Source organism: Phoxinus phoxinus (assembly GCF_949152265.1).
Source record: "Phoxinus phoxinus genome assembly, chromosome: 10".
In the NCBI taxonomy this organism is placed as follows: Eukaryota; Metazoa; Chordata; class Actinopteri; order Cypriniformes; family Leuciscidae; genus Phoxinus; species Phoxinus phoxinus.
In genome coordinates this window covers 29,573,361-29,597,763 of record NC_136885.1, presented here as the reverse complement: position 1 = coordinate 29,597,763, position 24,403 = coordinate 29,573,361, and the positions used below count along the sequence as shown (strand labels likewise).

The 24,403-nt window shown below is 38.6% G+C and overlaps 1 protein-coding gene across 4 annotated transcripts in view; it reads left to right on the top strand.

The window, feature by feature from the left end:
• The first annotated feature begins 802 nt into the window (after positions 1 to 802).
• dyrk1b (dual-specificity tyrosine-(Y)-phosphorylation regulated kinase 1B) overlaps positions 803 to 24,403 on the top strand; it is a 42,203-nt gene continuing 18,602 nt past the window's right edge. Inside the window, exon 1 of one of the 4 annotated variants that reach the window (XM_079625199.1) lies at positions 803 to 2,754. Coding sequence is in view for 2 of the 4 variants with exons in the window: in XM_079625197.1 (XP_079481323.1) it covers positions 22,551 to 22,692 (142 nt within the window). In the remaining 2 variants the exon portion in view is untranslated. Of the gene's footprint in view, positions 2,755 to 20,466; positions 22,693 to 24,403 lie in introns of those variants that run through there. The other 3 variants (XM_079625201.1, XM_079625197.1, XM_079625198.1) reach the window with 3 other exon arrangements.

Below are 24,403 nucleotides of genomic sequence, written 5' to 3'. Positions count from 1 at the left end.
TATGGCATCCTGTGCATGTTATTATTGTCTTAAAATGGTACATTACAGTTTTCTACAATGTGTATACAGGGCTTCTCATCTCTGTCACTGCACTACTGTTCAAAAGTTTGGGTTGGGTAAGATTTTCAATAGACATCACTTATCCTCACCAAGGCTGCTTTTATTTGACCAAAAATACAGTAAAACTAATATTGTAAAAAATTACTTTTTATGTAGTTTCAGCATCATTACTCCAGTCTTCAGTGTCACGTGATCCCTCAGAAATCATTCTAATATGCTGATTTGGTCTACAAGAGAAAACCGTGGATGGAGAAACCGTGATCACTTTTTCCAGGATTTTTTGATGAACAGCAAGTTCAAAAGAACAGCATTTATTTGTAGAATTCTTTGTAACAAATATCTTTACTATTACTTTTGTCAATCCTTGCTTAATACAATTATTAGTTTCTTTGTACAAACGTTTACTGAGCACAAACTTTTGAACTGTAGTGTATATTTTCAATGAACTGACTGCACTGTTTTTGTAGACCACTAGATGGCGTCGGATCGGAATGTAATGCAGAGGTAAAGGTAGCGCTATGAACTTTCACCTTGAATTTGATGACGAACTTCCTGCATGTTTAAATTTTCGTAACCTAGGTTGACCTGGCGGCCCATTTAATTTATATCCTATTTAAATGTATACCTTTGCGTTTTGTCATAAACTACGGTAGGTCTCACCCATGAAGAAACAGCAGAGAGAGAGAGAGAGAGAGAGAGAGAGAGAGAGAGGGGGGACATAAGGGTCATTTTCACGTTCAGTCTGAACGTTCCTACAAAAATCCTATGGACGTGTAAATATTTGAGTTTACAGTGTGACTAAAAGGTTATAAACAATAGACACCTATAAATATGTTTGGGATGAATGTATTGCGTGGGGGGATTTGGTCACATTTGTGACCTTGTATTTTTGTCCCAATGGCACACGACACATTCAGGCTGTTTTAAATGTTAACCCTCGGCCTGGAACAATGAGGAATTCATGTAATGGTGATAAAAGAGGATGTATATAAAGACCGGTTAACTTAATCAGTTTCACATCCACTTCACGACCTCCTCTATCATAATATAATGCTTTCCATAATATAATAATATAATGCACCCCACTATTCTGATGATGCGCGTTCACGATACGACTCTATGAAACCGATATATCATAAATAACTTAAATATATAGGCACGAGACATGCTTTCTGTTTAGTGTCAATAGTCGGTTAATGTGATTTGAATAATACAACGAATTGTTTTTTTTTAAGCATGCTTAACATGACAAACGTGGTGGTGTAATAATGCTTTGCGCTTTTTAAAGTTCATGGAGTCCAAAACGAACTTTGGATCAAGTTGTTCGTCTGTAAAATAAAAAATATTGTGACAAAGCATTGCGCCTTTTGCAGAAAATAACAGCCCGAACTGGTTCGTTGTTAGCTGGTTTAAGCTAGTCTTCCAGTTTAAGGAAAACCTGCGATCTGGATTCTGGACAGACTAACCAGCAAACCATATTAAGCTAGTTTAAACTGGTTTAAAAGTAACTTATAACCTACGAAAATATATACATGGAAACTTCCCGAGTGACGTAAATTCATCACATCATTGTCTTGTCCCACAACGGTTGTGCTGAAATATAAATATTGAGCTAAATTAAGATAATAAAAAAAAGTTTTCTTAGCCATAGCCATTTATGGTCGCAGATTAGCTCTGTAAGTAAGCTGCTTCACATCTCCACTGCCTCGGCATTGTTCATTTGCCCTGGCTCCAATCAACCTATCAATTTCTAATAGCTTGAAACGGGCCAAAAATGCACTCCAGTGCGCGTTTTCTAAATTATTGTTCCCGTAAAAGCATCGTCTTTCTCCCCATACACAGGCAAATGCCGAGGCAAATCACGCTAACAGCCGCTGGGTGCAGTCCGTTGTCGGGTTTGTTTAGGCGGCCATTTTGTGAACACTGCACACACACTGAAGCGAGCGCGCTTTGTAGCGGGGACGCGCTTTACCGTGCAGACCCTCTCTAAGCGACAAGCAGCCGCGGAGCCGATCCGAGATTAACGGGCAGTGAGGGGGGGTCCCTGGCGAATGCACATCGCTAATTGTAGCGGTGCGACGAAGAAACCCCGGTTTTTAGTTCATTCGTTTTTCTTTCTTTTTCCATTTTCATTTAATCACTCTTCTTCTCACCCCTCCACCCCCTCGCTGCTGCTGCAATACCACCGTGAGCGACCCGCTACTAACGTTATACTGCCGCTGCTGGGCGATGTGATCGCGGTTAGCCTGAGCGCTAGCCGCCGAGACCCACACACCACCACCGTTACTGCCGCGATTTTTTTCTTAACGAGCAGACGGGACACACCACGTCAAGGCGGAATATTGCGGCGGTTGTCACGGTTGCATGTTCTGCTGCTCATCGAACTGGCGGTTGGCCGCGCCGGGGGTTTGAAGACGCTCCTGTCGCGCTCATCTGTGCTTTTGGGGGACTGTGAAAAGAAAGACAAATGTGCTGAAGAGGGCTTGTAGAGCGACGACAAGACGATAGCCTGCGCGTTTCGTCTTTTTTCGGGAGACGATCGCAGCAAGCCGTCCGAAGGGGTGGCGGTTCGGGGGGAGGGGGGTCGTTTTGCCGGTTTTTTCGGTCCGCCCCGGTACCTGTGTGGCGGAGGTTCGGACGGTAGAGGGGGAATACTGGTAATGGCTGCTTCAGGAAGCTGGACACGAAGCTGAGGTAAGACTACAGTTGGTTTCTTTACATACAGACACACTAGTATCGTCTTTTTAGGGCTCAGCCTGTTCCCTCCTTATTCCTCGCAAGACACCGTGTTCCCGAAGATGCCTGATGCACAGGCCGAGGCTTTGGGCAGGGGAATGGGGAGGGAGTGGGGACATATTCGGCTTGCTACTTCATGTAAACTGGGTCAGATGCAAAAGACCACGGGCAGGTATTTAAACGTTATCCTCCTGTGCCATCCAGAGAGCAGCGGCTCAACTCATGGTAGCCAGGTTGCTTGTCAGAGGATGTGATTTGCAATGATTAAAAACCATGCAATATATCTTTTCTGATCTGGTTTGAACCATTTCGAGTTTTAAACAGCTCATTCTGTGATATATGTATACAAAATAAGCATCAGTCAAATCCATTGCATGAACCGCGTTTGCAGCCATGCACCCATGAACATGTTCGATTATGAGACCTTCAATGCATCTCTTGGTTATCGTTTTTCATTACTCAGATTGATGAGTCAGGTTAGCCCATCACGTTTGTTTAGACACCCAGTCGTCATTGAATGGTTGTTTAAAAAAGAAAAAAATCCAAGAGCATCAGTTCGGCCACAATTAACTTACATTAATGCAAAACTGCGGTGTTGCATGGGATGCAAATCTTGTGCACAGAATGCTTGAATGCTATCGACATTTAACAGATAATCTTGTTGGTTTTCAACGCATTGGTTAATATATTAACCGTTTCACAAAACATACGACCGTCCATAGGTCATATTTTGCGAATAAAACCGCGACTTTATTCCAAGGATCTCTGTATTGTAAGGGTGACGTTACAATTTTCTTCATAATGTTCATACGTTCACAAGCGTGTTGCTTGGATGCAGATTTATGGCCGATTCTTATTACCATCCATCTCTAGAATACATTTGGATGTGGCACATATCCCCAAGTCTATAGCCCAGTGTGTGGATAAATCTGGATATGCCTACACCCTTCATCTCCATAGCGTTTTCTGCAAGGTTTCTGCTGTGGTGCTGAAGTAGCAATGCCGGTTCAAAATGGACACACTTCTGCTTCTGTTCTTCTTTTGCATGTTGCCATCTCGATCAGCCTTCTTACTGCATCATTATACGTGTCAACTTTAGCAATGGGTTTAAACGTCCATATTGTCACTGTGTTAGTTAGAATTCATGCTTTGCTTATGGATCATGTAGATTTTTCCAAGAAAAAAGAAATGGGTGGGAATCATTTGGATTTTAGGTGAATCTTGGATTTAGGCTACTTGGAACTACTTTGTACTATCACCTTTCTGTCTTGGAGGTTTTTTTGTAATTAAAAAAAAAAGATATGTAGTAGGAGATTGTCTTTTGAGACATCTTTTTAGATGTAGGAGCCACCTGTCCCTAGAGTATCTTTTATCTCTTTCCCCCAAATCATCTAAACTGTTTTCATGCATTTTTGTGCTCTTTTCCACACATCTGGCTTAAACATGTATTAATCTACCCTTTGTTTCTATTTATTTTTTATGTGTGACCAGCTCTGTTTTTGGATATCTTTTGGTGTCCGTGGCAGAGTGACACAGGGCTGTGAATAGACTAACTTCATTGTACAAAATCTCGCAACGACTGTAAACGTACTGTGGAATTACTTTAAAGGGGTCTTTCTTTGCCTGGAAAAAACTGAAAATGAATCTCCATTTAAATAGATGGTCAATGCTTTTATACGTTTCATTAGGCATTTTGTAAAATGGCTCCTAAAAGGCTTGTTCTCTAGCTTTTTAACTTTAGAAGTTTTGCAATGACAAGACATCAAGAATGCAAGGCAAGTTTTACCATGTTGTCTCAAATGGACACGATATTGTGTAGTGTGTAACAGAAACAACTTTCAGGTGTATATTCTATGAAGTTGCTTTGCGGGAAGTTTCTATTGGTTGGTTGACAGGCTTGTAGTTGCTGTTAATGTCACATCTCTCATTTCTTGTAGCTGACATAAACTAAACTGGGATGGACACAAGCTTGTTAGTCTTTTCAGAGACCACCTGAGGCAGTATTCCCTATTCATCTTGCAACATACTCCTAAATTTGATAGCGCTGGGAGGAGAGGACACACACACACACACACTTACAAGTACAAAGTTTACCGTCTCCCTGTTTATGTGCCTCTGACTTCTTTGATGATCAGCATAAGCTACATTTAGGCTCTTCCAAACATTGGAAAGCGCTCTTCTTGCTGTGTAAATTCATAAATGCTAGAGTAGGAAAGAGCTTTTCTAGCCCACCTCCCTTTCTGTCCGTCGGTCCCCGTGTGACTTTGCCCTTTCTCTATCAGGACAAATCCCTTCACTCATCAGATGGCATATAGCCTAACGCATCGATTTGGATGTGGCTCTTAACAAGCTTTTCCTCTAAAGCATGGCTTTCGTGCGGGGTCAACATGTGGCTATGTGGAGGATATACTGATATAACAAGAGTATGTTCTCCATTTAGATTGTCCAGGCTATTAAAGTGTATCGTAATTTATGTACATCTTGAAATTTTAAATTACAAATACAAGCTTGTCCTATCGCTCATTTAAACTGACAGATGAGAAGGTGACCACCTGAGTCAAGTTTTTGTATTGCCTTGAATCCAAGACCAGAAGTAAGATCCACATCAACATAATTCATTTACATATCAAATTGAGGAATTACAAGGAAATTGCATCGGGAAATGGAGCAGCGTTTACAGCCACCATCCTAAACGTTAATTGCTTTGTCTTGTAAGGGATCGTAGTTAAAGCCATTAACCACCATTTCGGCAAACTCATTCAACCTCTGAGTGTCATCACATTGAGGTGTATTCATCATTGAACTTACAAATACAAATTACGTTTGTGTAAACCAGTCCAACATAGGCTGCAGAACTAGAGTTTTTTGGAGTTACATAGTTTCTTTTTAATGTAGGCTAATTCATGTGATTTCAATGAGCATAAGTTGAATGGGTCTCTCATGGTGTCATTTCCTAACCACATGAGTGATGGATTGATTTTTTTTTTTTTTTTTATGTTTGCAGATTCAACACTACAGATCACATTGCAGGAAGTTAATTCAGGTCTTGTGACCCTGTATTACAGCTAAAGTAAAGTTTGCTGCCAAAAAAAAGGGCACAAAAGAGAATACTTCTGGTCAAGAGCATCTTAGCTGGCTTCATGGCTTGCTCCCAGCTTCCTTCCATACGCTGTTGCTTCCTGTCCCTTTTTAATGGAGTTTTCTTCCTGCTTCCAGTGGCTCATAAATTGGTAATGAAAAGCACACAGTGGCTTTGTAGATGTTGAACTGGCTTGGTGGATACCTAGGGTATGAGAGAGGCTACAGCTGTAGTTTAGTCTGGTGTTGGTGACTTTTGATGGAGATTGGAAGAAATGGAAAGTTGGCTATTACAGAATTTTCTTACAGAAATCACATAGGGCATCTCTTATCCATACAAACTTATAATCTCTTTTGCAACAGTATGGATGACACTTTTTTCTCAGTCTGTCTTCGGTATATGGTGCAGGTTGTGATGTGGACACTTTCCTGTAGGGAGAGATGCGGTGTTTATGTCCTTTACTGTGTCTCTCAACTCTTTCTTGACCACTGCATGCTCATATCAGAATAGCCTGCCTTGCTGAGGTGTACCTTAGCAGCAGTAATGTATGTGAGTGAGTCATTCTGGTCTAGTCCCCACCTCTACATGATGCAGTCTTGGTCAGTGTTTGAAGTGGATAAGCCCAGAACAGAAACCCTGTACGTTTCAGCAATGCTCTTCATTGACCAGGTGCAATATGGTTTCCAAATCTAGAAATTCAAGGTGCTGTAGAGTTAAGCCAGTCATTATAGAACATAATTACTAGAGCTTGCTAAAGCACAAACCCTTAACCCCCAGTATTAAAGTAACTCATCCTGTATCGTATGTGATATGGAAATACATCATTATACCTTAAATCATTTACATTTCGAAGTGTTCTAACTTAAGGTTTTTATACTGACATTGATGTTCTTGAGCCTTATCTAGCAACCAGAATGTCATGGGCCTTATTCACACAGCCAACACAGTTTTTATTTATATAGGCCTATTGAAGAAAATCTATCTGAATTAAAATAATTTTTAATCTGATTCACCTTTGTAAATTAATCTATTTTGTTTTGAAGGTACGATAACCATTGTGTGTGTGCTAGGAAAAGTAACTGCAGTCTGAACAGAATTTTTTTTAATCTGGCCATATATATCATGGGAACTGTCGTAAAAAAATAAATAAATTATATATATATATATAGTTCTATATATAGCCTATATATATATATTGCCTTTCCGATGCACTGAATGTATAGAACAAAAATCACATCAAAATCTGGCCTAATATAAAATGCAATTTTGAGTTGTCAGTTTAAGAGCAATTAAACGTTTTTTTGATTCGCAGTGTGTGAACTTTTGGCTCGGGCCTGCAAGCCGTATGTATGCATAGATGGCACATTCGAGATTCGACCTCTCCAGACACGTACATCGGTACATCTTGCAACGGTCAGCGTGTCGCCACTCACAGTAAGAATCAATGATGCCACAACATTGCGCATCTTCTGGTTGTTGTGAAACAGCCGAGATTTAAATTCCCGAAGAAATGGGATAACCTTTCATAGGTGAGAATGTGTTGGTTTGTGTTTTTATATGTATTAACTCAATATTACATGTTTTTACAATGATACTTTGAATGTTTTTACTTTTACTATGGTAACTTTTTAATGTCGTGTTAGCTGATGCCTTCGTATTATATTAAATTCTATGAAAATCATGTTGCTGAAGTTTATTGTAGATACAGATATTCATACGTATAACTATGGTTGCAGACGCACGGTCAACTTGTTCTCGTGTGTTCACGGACTGGCTTTAACCGTTCCAACATGGCGGACAGCTTACGTATAGCGGCCCATTAAACAGTCGATAGTGAGGCATCTATGTCTATGCTGCTTTTATCCACCTAGCAATGCCATATTAACAACCACTAAGAACACCCTAACAACTGCATAGCAACATGCTAAAAAATGATTTAGAGTGCTTTAGCAACTCCCTAGCATCATGGCTGCAAGTATTGCACTCACATTTTGTTCACACCTCTTCAGATTATCTAGTTAGACATCCACAAAAGTTTTCTGACAACATAAGGGGCTTTTGCACCGAAGGGACGTTTTGATAGTTCCTATAAATTTAGCTAGAAGTACTTGCTTTTTGCCATGTTCACACCGCAGGAACTGGGAACGCCTTATGGGGGGGACTAAATTAGCTCCTACTTCAGAGTAGGGTCTAACCCAGCAGAATTGGATCTACGGAAGTGTACATTGATTGACCAAACGTATGCCTTTGCAAAACACAGGCACCCACCATTTTTAAAAAGCTGTGTAAACACACAGTTTACATAAAGATTTAGTCTCTTAGCTCTCTTTTTTGCTCTTTCAAACACATAACTTATACGTCTACATTACATCTTCGTTATCACGAAACCCATGGCACACAACAAAAACACAGCTCCGATCACGGCGTCCTCCATCCTCCAGTTGTTGACGTTGTTAAATGTTGCGCTTAAATGGCGTCGCTGTCGCCCGGCTTGCGTCACTTCAGAGTTCCTACCAGGAAAATTTAGTTCTAAAAATGTAGTATAACTGAGTTTCTATAACTATCTGTAGCGAAAGCTCCTATATACTATTTTCCAGAAGGAGTCACCCCATCAATGAATATCCGAGAGCAGCATTTGTGGAAGCAAACCTGAAGTAGCTGAACCTTTCTGCTGTAATTTAAGCATTCTTTTTGCATTGTGTGCAACTGAGTTATTGTGATGCATGTGTTTGATCAGTATGATGTCTCTCTGAATGCATGTCTGCTTTAGTATCCTCTGTGCATGTGTGTGATAAGAAGGAGCTGCTCATCTTCATGGTGATCTTTTTTCCCTCTCAGCATCCCTGCCTTGCTGACCTGCTTAACGCAGCTCTGAGATGGAGAGAGAGTGAGGGTGAAAGAGTTTAAACATATGGAGGAGTGAGTCTGGAAGACGGGAAAGGTAACAGGGAGGTAGAATAAACTGGGAGAGAAGAGATCTCGATAAATCAAGATAAATGGATCTCCTATTCAGTCGAAAGACAAAAAGAAAGGTGTAAAGATGGATGTGTGTGTATGTGTGTCAGAGAGAGAGAGAGCGAGAAAGTCATTGGTGGAGCTGGATGGGATAAAGATGTTATGAGCTGCTCCCAAAATAGACTTTTCTTCATCATTTTAGTAATCTTTATCCATCCCGTGCAAATCCCTGCACCATGAGAGAATAGTCATTTAAAGTCAAGTGCATGACATGACCACAACATGGAATTCATTTGTAAGTTCCCAAGGTGAAAAAGGCATGATTTTATTGTGTTGTTTATTAAAACTGAATTTAGATCAAACTTTACTTTTTCAATTTTGTGGCTTTTGCTATTTTATTTATAACAACACAACTTGAAAGATGATGGCGAGAAGAGGGAGAATTGGGGCAGGATGTGTGATTCAAACCTGCATCTCCTGCATGAGCACCATTGCTTCACATGTAGCACTGTGTTATGCTAGGCATCAGCTCTGGCTTTTTTACATTTGCCTACTTGTAATACTTTATTTTTATCTATGAAGTCAGAAAACTAAATAAAGTTTGCATACATTTTCAATACAACATTTGCTGTCAACTTGTTTAGAAAGGAAACGACAGACTAGCTAAAAACTCATAATACACTAGTTCCACTAATCCACTAATATTTGAAATTATCAACTGATAACTGTGCTTCATTGGCCAATTAATATATAGCCTAGTATCTGCTCTGAAATTGAACATTCATAGCCTTGTAGATAATGCACATTTTCTGTTTTTGAGTAAATATTGTAAAATTAATAACTGATTTTGTTTTGAACTGATTCATTTGTTGAATTTGAAATCATATCAGCCACTGGCGATTACATACCAATTGACCATTAATTCATAGGACAATTAACAGACACATACGCTACCATTCAGTTTGGGGTCAAGAAATTAATATTTTATTCAGAAAGATGCATTAAATTGTTTAAAAGTGACAGAAAAGAGATTTGCACCTGAATGGACACATACGCTACCATTCAGTTTGGGGTCAAGAAATTAATATTTTATTCAGAAAGATGCATTAAATTGTTTAAAAGTGACAGAAAAGAGATTTGCACCTCTACAAAAGATTTTGATAATTGATAATAATACAAAATGTTTTTTCAGCAGCAAATCAGCATATTAGAATGATTTCTGAAAGATGTAGTTGAATTGCAAAAAGGCAGTTTGATTATGAGTTTGATGAACTGGGTAACTTGAGCTACGCTATATGAAGCTATATCTTAGTAATTGTATTTATTTTTGTGATGAGGTCTGTGTTTTATATTGCCACACCCTGTTGCTATGATTTAATTCACCATGGTATCGGGTTTACTAGTATTGCATTTACTGCAGACTTGTCCTGAAAGTTAGAAGCTAAAGCCTTCTGGACCAAATCTATGGTGATCTAACAACTGTCACAATAGAGCATTGTCAAAACGGCCTGTTTTTAAATACAGACACTTTGTTTTAATTCATATTTGAGTATGATAAGGTTTTATCTCGCTATTAGTGCACTAATGAGAGAATATTGTGTTTGTTATGGCCGGTTTTTGGATTGAATAAGTTGTAAATCTCACTTGCTCTTCCTCTCTCATAGACAGCCTTTAGGAATGGCATGGCAGCACTCAATAGGCTTGTATGTTGTTGAATATGGGATGTATTTACATGGCCCATGTCTCTATGGATACGGTGACGTGGGGGTAGTGCGGGGCAGAACAGTATAGGATCCTCATCAGGGACATTGCTGGGTCACTCTCTCTTCAAAGGGAGATGAAAGTGGGTCAGGACTGGGGGAAGAGATGAGAGGAGAAGGAAGGAAATCAGGAGCAACTGAGAACATGCCACACAGCTTTATTTTAGTCTGTTGCACCAGTGTTGATTAGTCAAACTTGGTTAGCGCTTATTCTGTAATTATGTCAGGACGTAGCATCAGTTTGTATCACTTGATGGGGTGACCGTAGTCCTGGGTCCACGGTTAAAAGGTTCGTTCTCACTCCCACCCCAAAAAATGTGACTCGCCTAGCCCTCATGTCGTTTCAAAACTGTAATACTTTTGTTAATCTTCGAAACACAAATTTCTAGATGAAATCTTTCTGTCCCTCCATTGACAGTTCACGCAGCTACCACTTCGACGCTTCAAAAAGTTCATAAAGAGATCATAAAACTGATCCATATGAATTGAGCGGTTTATTACAGTTTTATTTAAGAGACCGTATCACTTTATATGATGAAGGGATTGAATGTAGGCTTTTATTAATGTTTAAACCGGTTTGATGTTTCAGAACAGAACTCTTGCGGAAGCTCAAACGTGCTGTGTAACACGAGAACGAACCTCATTGGTTCTCGGCTTCTCGCACATCAAGCGAATATGCTTGAGCTTCCGTTTACCAACTTATGTGCGAATTGATGAATGTTTATATGTGAATAAAGGCCTAAATACAACCTGTCCATCATGTAAAGCGATCGTGTCTCTTTAGAAAGTTTGGACTAAACCGCTCAATTCATATAGATTCGTTTTGTGATCTCTTTATGAACTTTTTAAAGCATTAGCCTAAATTGTCAGTTGCGTGGACTGTCAATGGAGGGACAGAAATCTCTCAGAATTTATTAAAATATCTTCATTTGTGTTTCGAAGATGAGCGAAAGCCTTACGGGTTTGGAACGACATGAGGGCGAGTAATAGATGACAGAATTTTACCACAATTTAAAGGGACAGTTCACCCAAAAATGAAATAAATTCTGTCATCATTTACTCTCCCTCATGTTGTTCCAAACCCATATTACTTTCTTCTGTGGAACACTTTGAAAGTCAATAGGGTCCAATGTTGTTCATCATGGTGAGTAAATCATGACAGGATTGTCTTTTTTTTTTTGTGAACTAGTACTTTAATACTCTTTAGAGCCCTGCATACAGTCTACTACTACACAACCCCTACACAACTCTTGCATACAGTGACTGTGACGTTCGTCATCAGGTTGGCCACCATCTTATCCAGCTGTCTTTTTAGACCACTTTGCCAAAGATAGAAATGTTAGATGTTGCAAACACATGGGTGATACAGCAATTCAGAAACTTTGCTTATTTTTTTATTTCAGGAAAAGCTGTAGTTGGAAACCCTAAGGTGATGGACACAGGGTTGTGGTGATCCTAGTCCCAAACGCTGGCCTACCTATAGACAACATCCATCCTAATTGGCCTATATAATCCATACTGCATAAACGGTCTGCTTCATCACTTGAATGCAAGAGGGTGGCTGTCTGTGCACATGCATGCATTTCTAGATGTGCACATGTGCCCGTCCTTAAACATCTGTATGTGCGTCATGGTAGCCTATATTTGAAACATGCCTGTTTTAAAGCCAATGGTTAGTAAACTGCATGTGTCCATGTAAAAGGCCCTGTTGTCACCGTGGGAGTGTGAGACTGCTTCATGCACTGACTGTGACAGCCAAAGTGCCTGTCTGTGTGCCTGCATGCCTGCACACACCCCTTGCCAGGCTCCATGACTGCTCTAAGCTGGCACAGCAAGAATTAAATAGCCAGAGCTTCTAGAGATTATGCCTGGCTTAACAGAAGCTTAATCACATCGTATGTGCAGTATAGGAGGAATAGAACAGACAGTGGTGGAAGAAGAAGAGGAGAGGTGGCAGAGGGGCGTTAGGTGTTCATGTGGACCAAGGTCTAAGAATTGCGGTTTTGAAAGATCCAATTTTAGGGGTATGTTTGATCCAAATGGAGCATGGTGGATGTTAGCTGTCAACCTTATTATTATTATTGCATGTTCAGAAGCAGTGCTCTTGAAGATGTGTGCAAGAACTAAAGAAATCTTTGAACTTGATGCTTTAAATCTGTCAACTTTCAGCTACCAATGACTATTGGATATTTTCTTAATAATACATGTATTAATGCATAGATGGATATTACCAAAAACAAGCTATCTGGACTGAAAGAGTTTAACTTACCAATTTGCAAACAATTTTACTTTTATAATGTTAGCTAATGCAGATGTTACTATATCATATGTGAATGTAAGTTTGCTAAAACAATAAATGCTATTTGGCTGTTTATCAGCATTATTTCACCCATGCTGCCTAGCATGTGACGTTAGCAGAAAAGAAAAGTAACTTCAGAGCTGGAGAGTGTGATAACATTTTTATGAAAGATTACAGTAGACAAGCAAGATTATATATATATATATATGTATATATATTAGTTTTGATTAAATGTTGACCATTTCATTAACATGTTTATACTTAACATAACATATGCACATGTTTGTTTTAATCAGTGTGTCACTTTTTTTCACTTGGTTCTATTTATTTATTTTTGTGGATTGTAGTTAGTTATTGACCTGTTGCTTCAATTTCTAATTGATATTTTATTAAAATAGCAAAAAATAAATAAAATAGTTTAGCCTTTGTAGTTTATACAAGAGGTCCAACTACTTTGTCTTTCATCGCATGTGAGCAGCCTAGCCTTTGTGGGGTTTGAACAATGATCTCAATGTAATTTGCTGAAATTAAATTACATTTAATAATTTTTTCGAACCTCCCAAAGAAAGAGATTTTTTTTTTATTCCAGCCCCGAATGTGGGCATTTTTATTAACTAGTGTGACATGGGAAAAAGAAAGTACAACTCCAGAGGACAAGAGAACTTGGAAGGGTACTTTAGACTTTCTAGACTCACACCGTTTATTGAGTGTAAATCTTCTGATCAATTACATAACGCCAATCGAACAGTGATGCCTTTATGTTAAGTAGGGTGATATGATACCCTGATATCTGTTTTTGGACGCTACCCTGAAACTTGTCAGAGACATATCAATTCCTTTTTTTGTTACCCTAACGGTTTGTTTTGCTTTGCAAATTACATAGAATAAATTTGTCGAACCTCCCAAAGATTTGGCTGCTTATGTGTGAACATGAGGTGAAAAACAAAGCAGTTGAACTTGTATAGGTTTTTTTTTCTAAATGTTCAAGTTGGGCATAATTTCCTCTCAAATAGATTGTCTATACATAGCACTCATGCCTTGCAATGGGGAGAGATATGTGATTCGTTTTAGATTGATTTGTTTTAATGGGTTTGTCCTTTGACAAATCTAATGGCCTTAGTTTATTCCAGTCCTGCCATTAGATCACGTTCATCAACTCCTGTGTGAAGTACTGAGCTGCTATTTTTGTTTCTGTAAACCTTGAAACTATATAGTTTTTTTTTTTTTTTAACAGACAAAAATACTACTTGTTTACATGTGTATTATTGCCATAACTTTTCATAAAGAGATTTTAAGTCTATTTGTAAATCGTAGTACAGGAAACTTTGGCCTGTGTTCATTTGTTCTCGGGTTTAGCAATCTTGCATACTCCACCTTAAACTTTGTTACAGACCTTATCAACTTTTTAGTGCTCATTTCTTTCTGTTCTTCCTTTTAAAGACTTTTGGAAATCCAAATACTGCATTGAAAACATGCTCTCAATAGGTAAACATCTATATTGTATGCGTGTGTGTGTGTGTGTGTTTGTGTGCATGAGTTTTTTTAGAAACCAGGTAGTAGGTGAAAACAATATCCAACCCGTCCTTGATTCACGGATTTACCAGATTCACCAAGTGCTGATCTAAAAAGGCTTTTCTCCCTCTGCCAGTGCTTCCTCTCCCTTCATGCAGTGATTTGGCTTGGCCACTAGAGGCAGCAGAGGAGGGACCACCAGTAACTTCTCAATTATCACAGCCCTATGCATGCTTTTCTCTTTTAATCCCTGGTAAAGCATTGGTATCACCAGTTATGCAGATTTACAAGATGTTTTAGTATAGTGTATGTAACATGAAGGAATTTTGTATTTTATTTCTGTATGTTAAATTCTGTAATATTTTATGTGTTGCTGCTTATATTGTTATGTCAGCCCAAGGCTTCCAGTGGCACTGTAGGAATGACCCATGATGAGCAACCTGATCACTCTTATGAACTCTCCCTGAACTCTAGAAACCCTAATGCATACATTAAAGCAGTTTACTCTTTGTAGAAAAAAAAAACACCCCACATTAAAAAAAAGTAGATTAATTGCACCAAAAAGGATGACACTGGTGTGGCCTGGGCTACAGCGCCCTCACTGTTTCTCTCATTGAGTGTCTGTGGACTGTTATGTGTGGTTTTCAGGTGAAAGGTCGCACTGCGGAAGGGAGGGCAGGGTGGGGGGAAGGCTCATCAGGGATTAACAGTGGGGATTCTCCTGCGTCTCGCTCCACGAAAGGGTCAGGCGTAAGTGCACTGACACGTGTGGACAGATACTGTCAAGCTTTGTCTCTTCCTGATCATTGTGTCCCATGTATTATTACCAGAACATATTTAATAATTTAGCATTTTGTGACTTCATTATTGTTTTTAAGACTATATATAAACCCATTGAAAAAACAATTTATCCCCCGGTATTCATTGAGCGTGTTCAAATATTATATTACTGAAGTTACAAAATTATATATTTAATACACCACCTTTTTTCAGTAATATAATATCTAATGTAAAGGAAAAGTCAACCTGTCATTATCACAAAATAAACCCCAATAGAATGATCAGGGCCTGACATGAAGTGAGTTCATTTTAAGATAATGACTGGCTAACTTTACGTTATTTGGCTTATTACACAAAACTACTTTTAGTTAATTCATCAATATTATTATTAATTAATTAATTAATTAATGCATGGAGAGAAAATGAGTTTAAATAATAATATAATCTTATTTGCATAGAGTGCAGAGAGCATTACATGACACAACTTTGTAGGAAACTGTTTTCCAGGATGATTGAACAGTGGATGACTGGATGATTTCTTCAACTGACCAATCAGAATCAAGTATTCCAGAAAGCTGTGTAATAAATGTACTAGCCACTATAGTATATCTGTCATATATATGTATAAGTATCTGTCATACTACTGTTCAAAAGTTTGGGATCCGAGATAAGTCTTTTGTGCTCACCAAGGCTACATTTATGTGATCAAAAATACAGGGGGGAAACAGTAATATTGTGAAATATTACAGTTGAATATAACTGGTTTCTATTGTAATAAATTTGTAAAAGGTATTTTTTCCTGTGATGGCAAAGCTGAATTTTCAGCATCATTACTTTAGTCTTCAGTGTCACATGTCAGCGTCTTCATTCTAATATGCTGATTTGGTGCTTTCTTATTATTATTGAAACCAGTTGTACAGCTTCATAATTTTGTGGAAACCATGATACATTTGTTCAGGATTCTTTGATGACGTAATGCACCCTTTCTGAATAAAAGTATTAATTTCATTTATTTTTTAAAAACATATGACCCCAAACTTTTCAGCGGTAGTATAGCCTACATGATGCTCTGTTTTTGTAAATATGTCTGTAAAAAAAGTGGAAGATTAAGTCTAATATTGTTTTAGTTGTTAGGCAAGTATTTTGATTCCTAAAGTTGTGACAGCTCAGCTATGACTTAAAAGTGATTTTGAAATGCTGGTGCCATGGCCTAAGTGTTGGACATCTTTATCGTTCGTGTCCACAACTGTTCAAGCATGGCACCTCATGCAACCTATTTATGGATGAAACTTCAAACTTCTGTAATGGTAAACTTGAACCTAGCCCATCTTAGGTTTCTTGGCAGAACTTCCATGGCACTAGCAACATTGGGCCATTTTTGTCACAGGTAAGACAAGTGTAATGAGGACAACTGTTCTGTTTGGAAACAAGTTTTTTACAGCTTCAAATTCTGTGCATGTGCTTTTATACCACACTATTGAGTGACATACATAAACCACTTAATTATTGAGCGCAACAAAGAGATCTATCTCACTTACAACTTGTAGATGAACTGAAAAACTAAATAAAAACTTTGTTTAATATTAACAGAGTTTATATTATAATGTTTATTGTCATTTTGTTTTCCATTTGAATGACAGAGGGCATTTTACAAGAAATATTGCTAAGTCCCTAGCTAGATGTTCCCCACCTGTTTTAAGTGTTCATTCTATAATTGGGCTTGTTTTGTTTTACTGCTCTTGGATATATGGAATAGATGTGGTCCAAAGAAAGCACACACTTTAGGTGGCTATTTTAAATATTTAGGGACTAAGAGGTCAGGTTTACTCTGTTGTAAATATCTCACTGTTGGTAGACGAGCCATTTGCCAATGGGAAGTGTTTGCTGGGAGTGCTGTGATGTATATCTGGCCATTCTGCCTGTCAATAAGGAGGTTGAAAATAAAGCACTGAAAAGTATATGATTTGTTTTGGTCAGCATGCCGTCCTCATCTTCTGCTCCTATAAAACTCATTTTGTTGCCTTATTTAACTTGCATGTGTCCAAACAGACAGATGTAACTCTGTAATGCACACTTTAAAATCGAGAAGAAGAAGAAAAAAAAACATATCTGGCGTGAGCAGAGCTGAAACACAACCCCGGCAACCTCCCCGCAGTGTAATTGTAATTCGCTGCTGTGTTACCCCGCCGTTCCTTTTGCGCTTGCTAGCTTCTTCAGTGAAGTTCGACTACCGTATCTTCCCACTGCATCATGTTTACCTAGCAACACGCATCACCCGCTGCCGGCCCTCCCATTGGTCATTTCAAAACGCACCCGGGACCAATGGCAGGGCTGTTACCATGGTACAATGTGTAGTTGCCGGGTGGAATTTTGCTGCAAGGCACGTGAGTCCCGGAATCTTCGCCTTGCGTTTTTAATCTCGGGTGTCTGGGAGCTTTGCAAAGGTGATTTATTGGAACCGAGTCACATTTCCTCTCAAGAACCAGCTCACTTATACACGTAGACGTTTATTTGTACATTTATGCTTTACAAACCAAAATAATAATGTGACACATAAGGGGCTGCCGCAGCTGTCACAGGGGTGCGCACTGCTGTAGCGGTGGAGAGAAAGGAGGAAAGTTGAATTTCTTTAAGTTTAAACTGAAGTCTATTTGAAAGAAAACTATATTAAGATACCCACATTTATTTCAGTATTTTTTTGTATGCATTTAGCAACTAATAATGTTATTAAATAATATTAAAACATACTTTTGTTTCACATAAATTCGATTTTTAATACATTCAGTGCTACTGGATATAATTTCGTAATTTAGCTATATATTTTTTTTTTATTATTATTAGTTTACTTACCTGTTGTTTAGTGCATGTGTTCATATTAATATAGCCTTTTAATTCGTTTGATATTTCATTCGTGTACACATTTTTAACAATAATTATATATAGAATATGTTTGAACATGATTCCAAACTGGGCGAATTATTTATTTTAATGCATGATATTTTAAATGGTTAGACGCCTGCATATCACTTAAAATAGTCATATCGATCTTTTTCTCTTAGCAAGAGAAAGATACGTGAAAGATACATATAAACGAGCTTCTGTGGAGTCATGGAGGATGAATGACGGCATGGTTAACCTCGTTTTGCACCACCATCGACCCCCTCCCTCATACTCTTTTAGGGGAGAACAGAGAGGAATTACCAACCCGCTCGCAATGGTTTCCTAACCACAATATGGTCAAATTAAAATAAATAATTATAGTCCTATTAAACATATTTTTCTTTATGTACAGTATTTAGTACAAATGCGGGCAAATTAAAAATGTACAGTAACGGTAACTGTATGTGAGCCCATAATATATCATTTTAATAAAGTTTTCATTTTTTTAATAACGGTCCCTTAAATGTCTTTTTTTTTCGTATAAAGTATACGCTTTCTAAGACTATTCAGGTTGTCATTAGAGCTCTTTTTATTTTATTTGTAATATACAATGACAATATACATGGATACAAGTTTGAAGTAGCTTATATAAGCTTAAAAAAATGCTCTCGATGTTTGATACTTATTTGTTAAATCTCAAGCCTTATCCCAATTTCATTTTAATAACTGTTTCAGTGCAGTGGTATGATAACGAAGTTAAAATGAATATAAGTGATTAATGATCACTAAAAGTTTGCCACAATGCAACAATTCTCACATAGATTCTCAGCCTCTTGATTCGTGTGTGATGAACGAAACAGGTCTCTCTCTCTCTCTCTCTCTCTCTCTCTCTCTCTCTCTCTCTCTCTCTCTCTCTCTCTCTCTCTCTCAACTTTTCACTGTTGTCTCTCCCCCTCCATATCAATCTACCTGAAGTCTTGTGTTATTTCCGCGGGCACGTCATCCTGTTTCCGCGGCGTATTTTGGAGACAACAAGGAGCTAGGGGAAAGGGCAGTCTCTCGTCTCTTCTCCGCCCACATACCAAGCTGACCAATTCAAACAGCAACGGGGACCAGTTCTGACCAATCGCGCGTAAGCTGCCGTGGCGTTGGATAGCAACAGACCCTACGAACGCGCGCACAGGGGGTGGAGAATGTAGCACCCATGCACGCGCGTTAGCAGGAAGGAGGGGGAGATTTGAGGAGCAGTTTCTGTAGAAGGGAACATCGGCGTGTGTGCGCGCTTTAGCACAGAAAAGTTTGATGAAACTTAAAGGGCACAGAAAAATAACTTCCTTATCATATACACACAGTTTCCAAAGCTATTGTTACAAATAAATAATTCAATGTTTCAAATTATGTCAATGACATCAGGCTATGAATTCTTAGGCTAATTATTAATGATATTTTCATAAGGGGGTCTTTTTTTTTTATTAGGGCCGACCTTGATGTGTTTGTTGTTTGTATACGTTTTCTCTGCAAAACGTTGCAGTGTGTGTACAAATGATTAAATGTTATATATGTATCTGTATCGTGTTCCCATTTGCTCAAATAGCAAAATAGAAACTCCACAATAGTTTTCACCATTTTCAAAAAGATAAAAAAAATAGAGAGAGATTGATAACAGCAGTCAGAAGAGAGAAGATATCCATTTGAACGTCATTCCATTATAAACACCCTATTTTATTTTTGTAAATAGATGCAAAGGTAATATAATACACAGTATAGTGTTATAAATATACATATATATACAAAAAGAAATTAAACTTATATTTTTACGATGCTGATGACAGCGTCATCACAGTCTGTGAAAATGGTCCCTGACGCTGTAAACAAACTAATGATTGTTACTATAGTTGCCTGGCTGACTCATAATAACTATCATATACATTTAGTGTGATCTGATTACCTTATGTGCTTACTGAAACATTATATGTGAAAACAATTTTAAGACCCCATTTTTGAGCTCATTTGAGGGGGTTCAACCTCTCATAATTCGCCCCCTCGTCAAAGCGTTGTACAAAAATTATGCTTGCATGATTGTGTGTTTGGTGTACACTTGTTCGCTTAAATAAAAGCATTGTAATTGTGTTCATAGGTTTGTTTCTATTGATTCCAGCAGTCTATATATGCGCTGTGTGAATATCTATATCTGCAGAGTTACTATAAATGGAGAGAAGTGGCTTGGTGGCGCTACTAAACTGAAAATGGGGATGCAGGGTCTTATAAATGCTTGTGAACGTGTTTTGTGGTGAAGCCTTGTTTGATCGGATGAAATCTGGGTAAATAAGCACATTCGTCACTCCTTTTGAAACGTGTTTCATGGTTCTCAGGCAGCCCTCCGGTTTTGGTGTTTAAACATTGAAGCGTGGGGAGCTGCGTCAACCGAGCTCCTCCAAAGAGCGGCTCTCCTAGATCCCCCCCCTACACTTGAATGTGGATGGAACAATCCTCATTGCAGGGTGTGGATCCAGTGCCGGCCAGAGAGGCTCGACAACAAGGAATAATAACGGGCAAGCAGCGAGTATGACTTGAGACTGGGTGGAAAAGAACGACTTTATACAGGGAAAACAAATATCAAGGAGAAGCTTTAAAACGAAAGGAGCGTTACGGTTGAGGGTTGATATCCAAAAGGGGGAGTTATACAAGGGCAAATGAATCTGTGAACGCGCACGCGGAAGACCGACTACACTGCACGGAATTGCGATCGCGGTGACAGCTCAGGATGGAAGTAACGTCAATTTTTTTGCCAGCTGATGTTCTTCACGAAAACGCTTGGTGACCCTTTGAATTCTATTGTATGGTCGACGGAAAGTTGGAAATTGTCAGTCGCGAACTTAACGGTGATCTGTTGTTCTTTGAGGCGACTTGACAGCGCACGGTTGGACAACAACGCGAGCACCCACCATTATAATCCTAACTTTTGAGTGAATTGTCACTGCTTGAACTGGACGTTTTGGATTGTTTGGACTTATTTCTGGATATCTTTTCCATTTTATTTTTTAATGCCAAGCACATTCGCGCAACCGAAACGTTTCGCAGAACTGAAGAGGTTGTGCGATGGGAATCGCAGTCGCTGTGTTACCTGTCTATTCGTTTGACGTTCGCGCTCTATAATTGAGACTAAATTATATTCTCACCCACATTGTATTGTGAAAAAAAGTATCAATAGTGAAATCGGCAAGTTTTTATTCCCTTCTCCAGTAACGTTAGTTGTACATTTTTTGTGCCTGTAACTTGCACTTCAGCACTTTGACTCGTTGTAGTTATTTGTGCTTGCACGTGTTTGTTTTGATCCTGCAGCCCACGAAAACATTTATCACAAGCTATAGATTGTTGTCACCCATGTCTTGAGCTCCTGGCACCCTCCTCCCTCTTTTTTCTTTTTGACTTGCCAGCTAATAAGGTCGCTGGTACACCTGCAGACTTTGCCAGTTGCATTCAAGGGGGAAGGGTAACTATTTTTTCCCCATAAGGAAGTCTCTGACACCTACCTGGAGCTGAATTTTTTTGCTCATCAGGATTTCAGGATTAAGATTGTAACTGAGGAAAGGGGCAACACAACCATTGTTGCCAAACGCACCTGCCTTTTTTGACTAAAATAAGCTATTGTAGGATACCTAGACAGAATATAAGAAACGCCTGCTATTTTTAGCAAGAGTGATGGGGTAAATGGTGTTGAAAATTGAGACCCCCACCCACACCCTTAAGGCTACCAACACTTCCAGGTTTAGCTCTGGTTTCCTTGTCAGCTGCTGAATTATCTGGATTGGAAAATTGAAGTGGGGGGTCTTGTCTCAATCTTATCCCACTCTTTTGAACCGTTTCTCCAAAAGTTATTGATATTTTATCAAATGGAATCCACTCCATATTGTGGGACAATGAATCTAGATACAGTACAAGTAAATCAAACTTTAGTAACCAAATAAGCTCATCCCCATATAAACAGAGAAATATATCTATATGTGTGTGTGTTGCAGATTATATATATATAGCTCTATAAAGTATACAAGACATACATAGTTTGAATATGTATATTTTTATGCCAAAAGTGAGCATTGTTGCCTGAAACCCAATCCATTGCCTTAGAATATTATAGTAATAAAGGGAATAGCAAGGACAGAAATGAAACGGTGTTTGAAATAACTAAATGGTGCCTTTTTCGTTCATCAGTTTCTTCTGTCTGTCACTTCAGGATTTCGCAAGTAATTAAAAGATATTTTTGTGCATAAATTTAAAACCTAATCTCTATAACTTGCCTTTACGGTTCAGACTTGAGTTTAGTTACCATTGGATGTACCCTACTGGATTATTTTCTGAAGTTATAGGCATGTGCGAAGGATTATTCTATACTTGATGTCAGCGACTTTTTCAGTACTTTTTGGGATCCCCAACAAACTTGATTAGAATCATTCTTTGGATATCACGGGCCAACGCATAAGCATTTCAGATGGTGATCACTTCGTCTGTGGAGGAGAAGCCGCAGCCTTCTAACAGAATGGTCGCAAACTTGCCGACCGAAACCTGGATTGGCAGCCCAGATCAGAATCGCTTCTTACCCCAGTCACACCTACTACGGAAGCCGGCAAGAAGTTAGTAAAACCTCTCTTTGTACCTATAAAAATAAAGCCACATGTGCTGCGTGAGACAGTGGCCTTAAAATTTGACCATGCATGAATGCTGTGTCCGATACATTATTTCTTTCTATAGCAATAATTTTCTTTTGAAGTAATTAAAAAGAAAAAGGTGTTTAGTCAGGGCAGTTCTATTGGTTAAGGAATTCACATCCAATTCTTTGTCAAACATTGGTTTCTGTTGAAGTTCTTATTTACCTTTGGCCAATAGTAAACATTAGAAATCCGGATGGCTTTAACAGTCAACAACACCAAAAACTGCATGGAATGTTGAGGGAAAAGCAAGCGAATTGTGATGATAACATGGCTTTGGAATTTGAGGAAGTATTATCTTTTGGATGAGTATTGAGAATGCACATGCAGTTTGTTCAAAGCATTGTCTCATACATTGGTAATCAGCAACCTTGCTTTTATTGTCAGTGTTTTGTCTGTGAAAGCAGATCAACCATGGCAATATGTACATAATTGTGAATGCTTAGCTATTAAAAATCAGTGAAATGCTTTGTTTATAAATAAATATTGGGTTATTCAATGTAGAAAAAGGGCCCACCCAGGGGCATTTCCCCTTTAGACCGAACAGACATTAATTACTCAAATATTTCACACACTTTCAGATACCCCTTAAGAACCTCACTCCTTTTCCCATCATTGTCTTAACATAACTTGTTCAAACAATCATGGGAATTGGCACATTCTCGAACGGTTTCAGTGGCTGCTTGATCTTTGCGTCACTTCTGCGCGGTAATTTGTGCTGTGTGCTATGGGAGCTCTACGTGCGGTGTGAGCTCACAGTGATCGCTCTGTTGCTGGGAATCTTAGAGCTGCAGCAGAATGCTGCTCTGTAGACCAGCTTGTACTGTATTGTGCACAATGTACGTCACAAAACAGCTTTTCTTGGTTTGTTAGCCATATTTTAAGAAATTATGATGAAGACGAGTGTGAATCTGAGTTGTGATGACACTAAAAAAAGGTTGTTGCCACTGCAGATTATTTTAGATTTTTGCTTTTATTCCACTGGTGGTATAGGTTTGCTGTCCTGTGAATTTTTGTTTATTTTTATACATAGATTTACATATGTCAAAGGCCATTGTTGCATTTAATGATTTTGTAGAATGAGGGCTTAATTATTGTCCAGTAGATTATTTGGCCACAGGAAAGCAACAAAAAACATATAGAAAATAAAAGACCTTATTATAAGAGACAATTGGTTGATAAAACAAACTTGCAGTGGTATAGTTCTTAAGGTTTTTGGGGCAGTAGGAAAGTTTATGAAGTGCAGTGATGGCCAGCTCATTGTTTCAATATACCAATGTACAGTGGCAATTGGTTTGTTAGAAATAGGCTTGTTTAGCCCAACCTTCATTATTTGCAGTCTCTCACATTCTCTGTCAGTTCAGGATTGGAATTAAAGGACTCAATTATCCGTCAAGCATTAAGCTGCTTAATGCAGTTACGATATAATTGCTTAATTGGCCCATTTCAAGAAAGTTTCCAAACAAGTAATCTACAGCCACTGCAAAGTACTAACCCCACACCACACAAATCTGTATTTAGCTTCAAACTCCAATGTCCATTTTAACTTCGGCCATGAAGAGAATGTCTTGAAGCATCCTTGGTAATTTGACATCTTTTGGGTCTTATTGTGACCTAATGACCTGGTTTGTGCTAT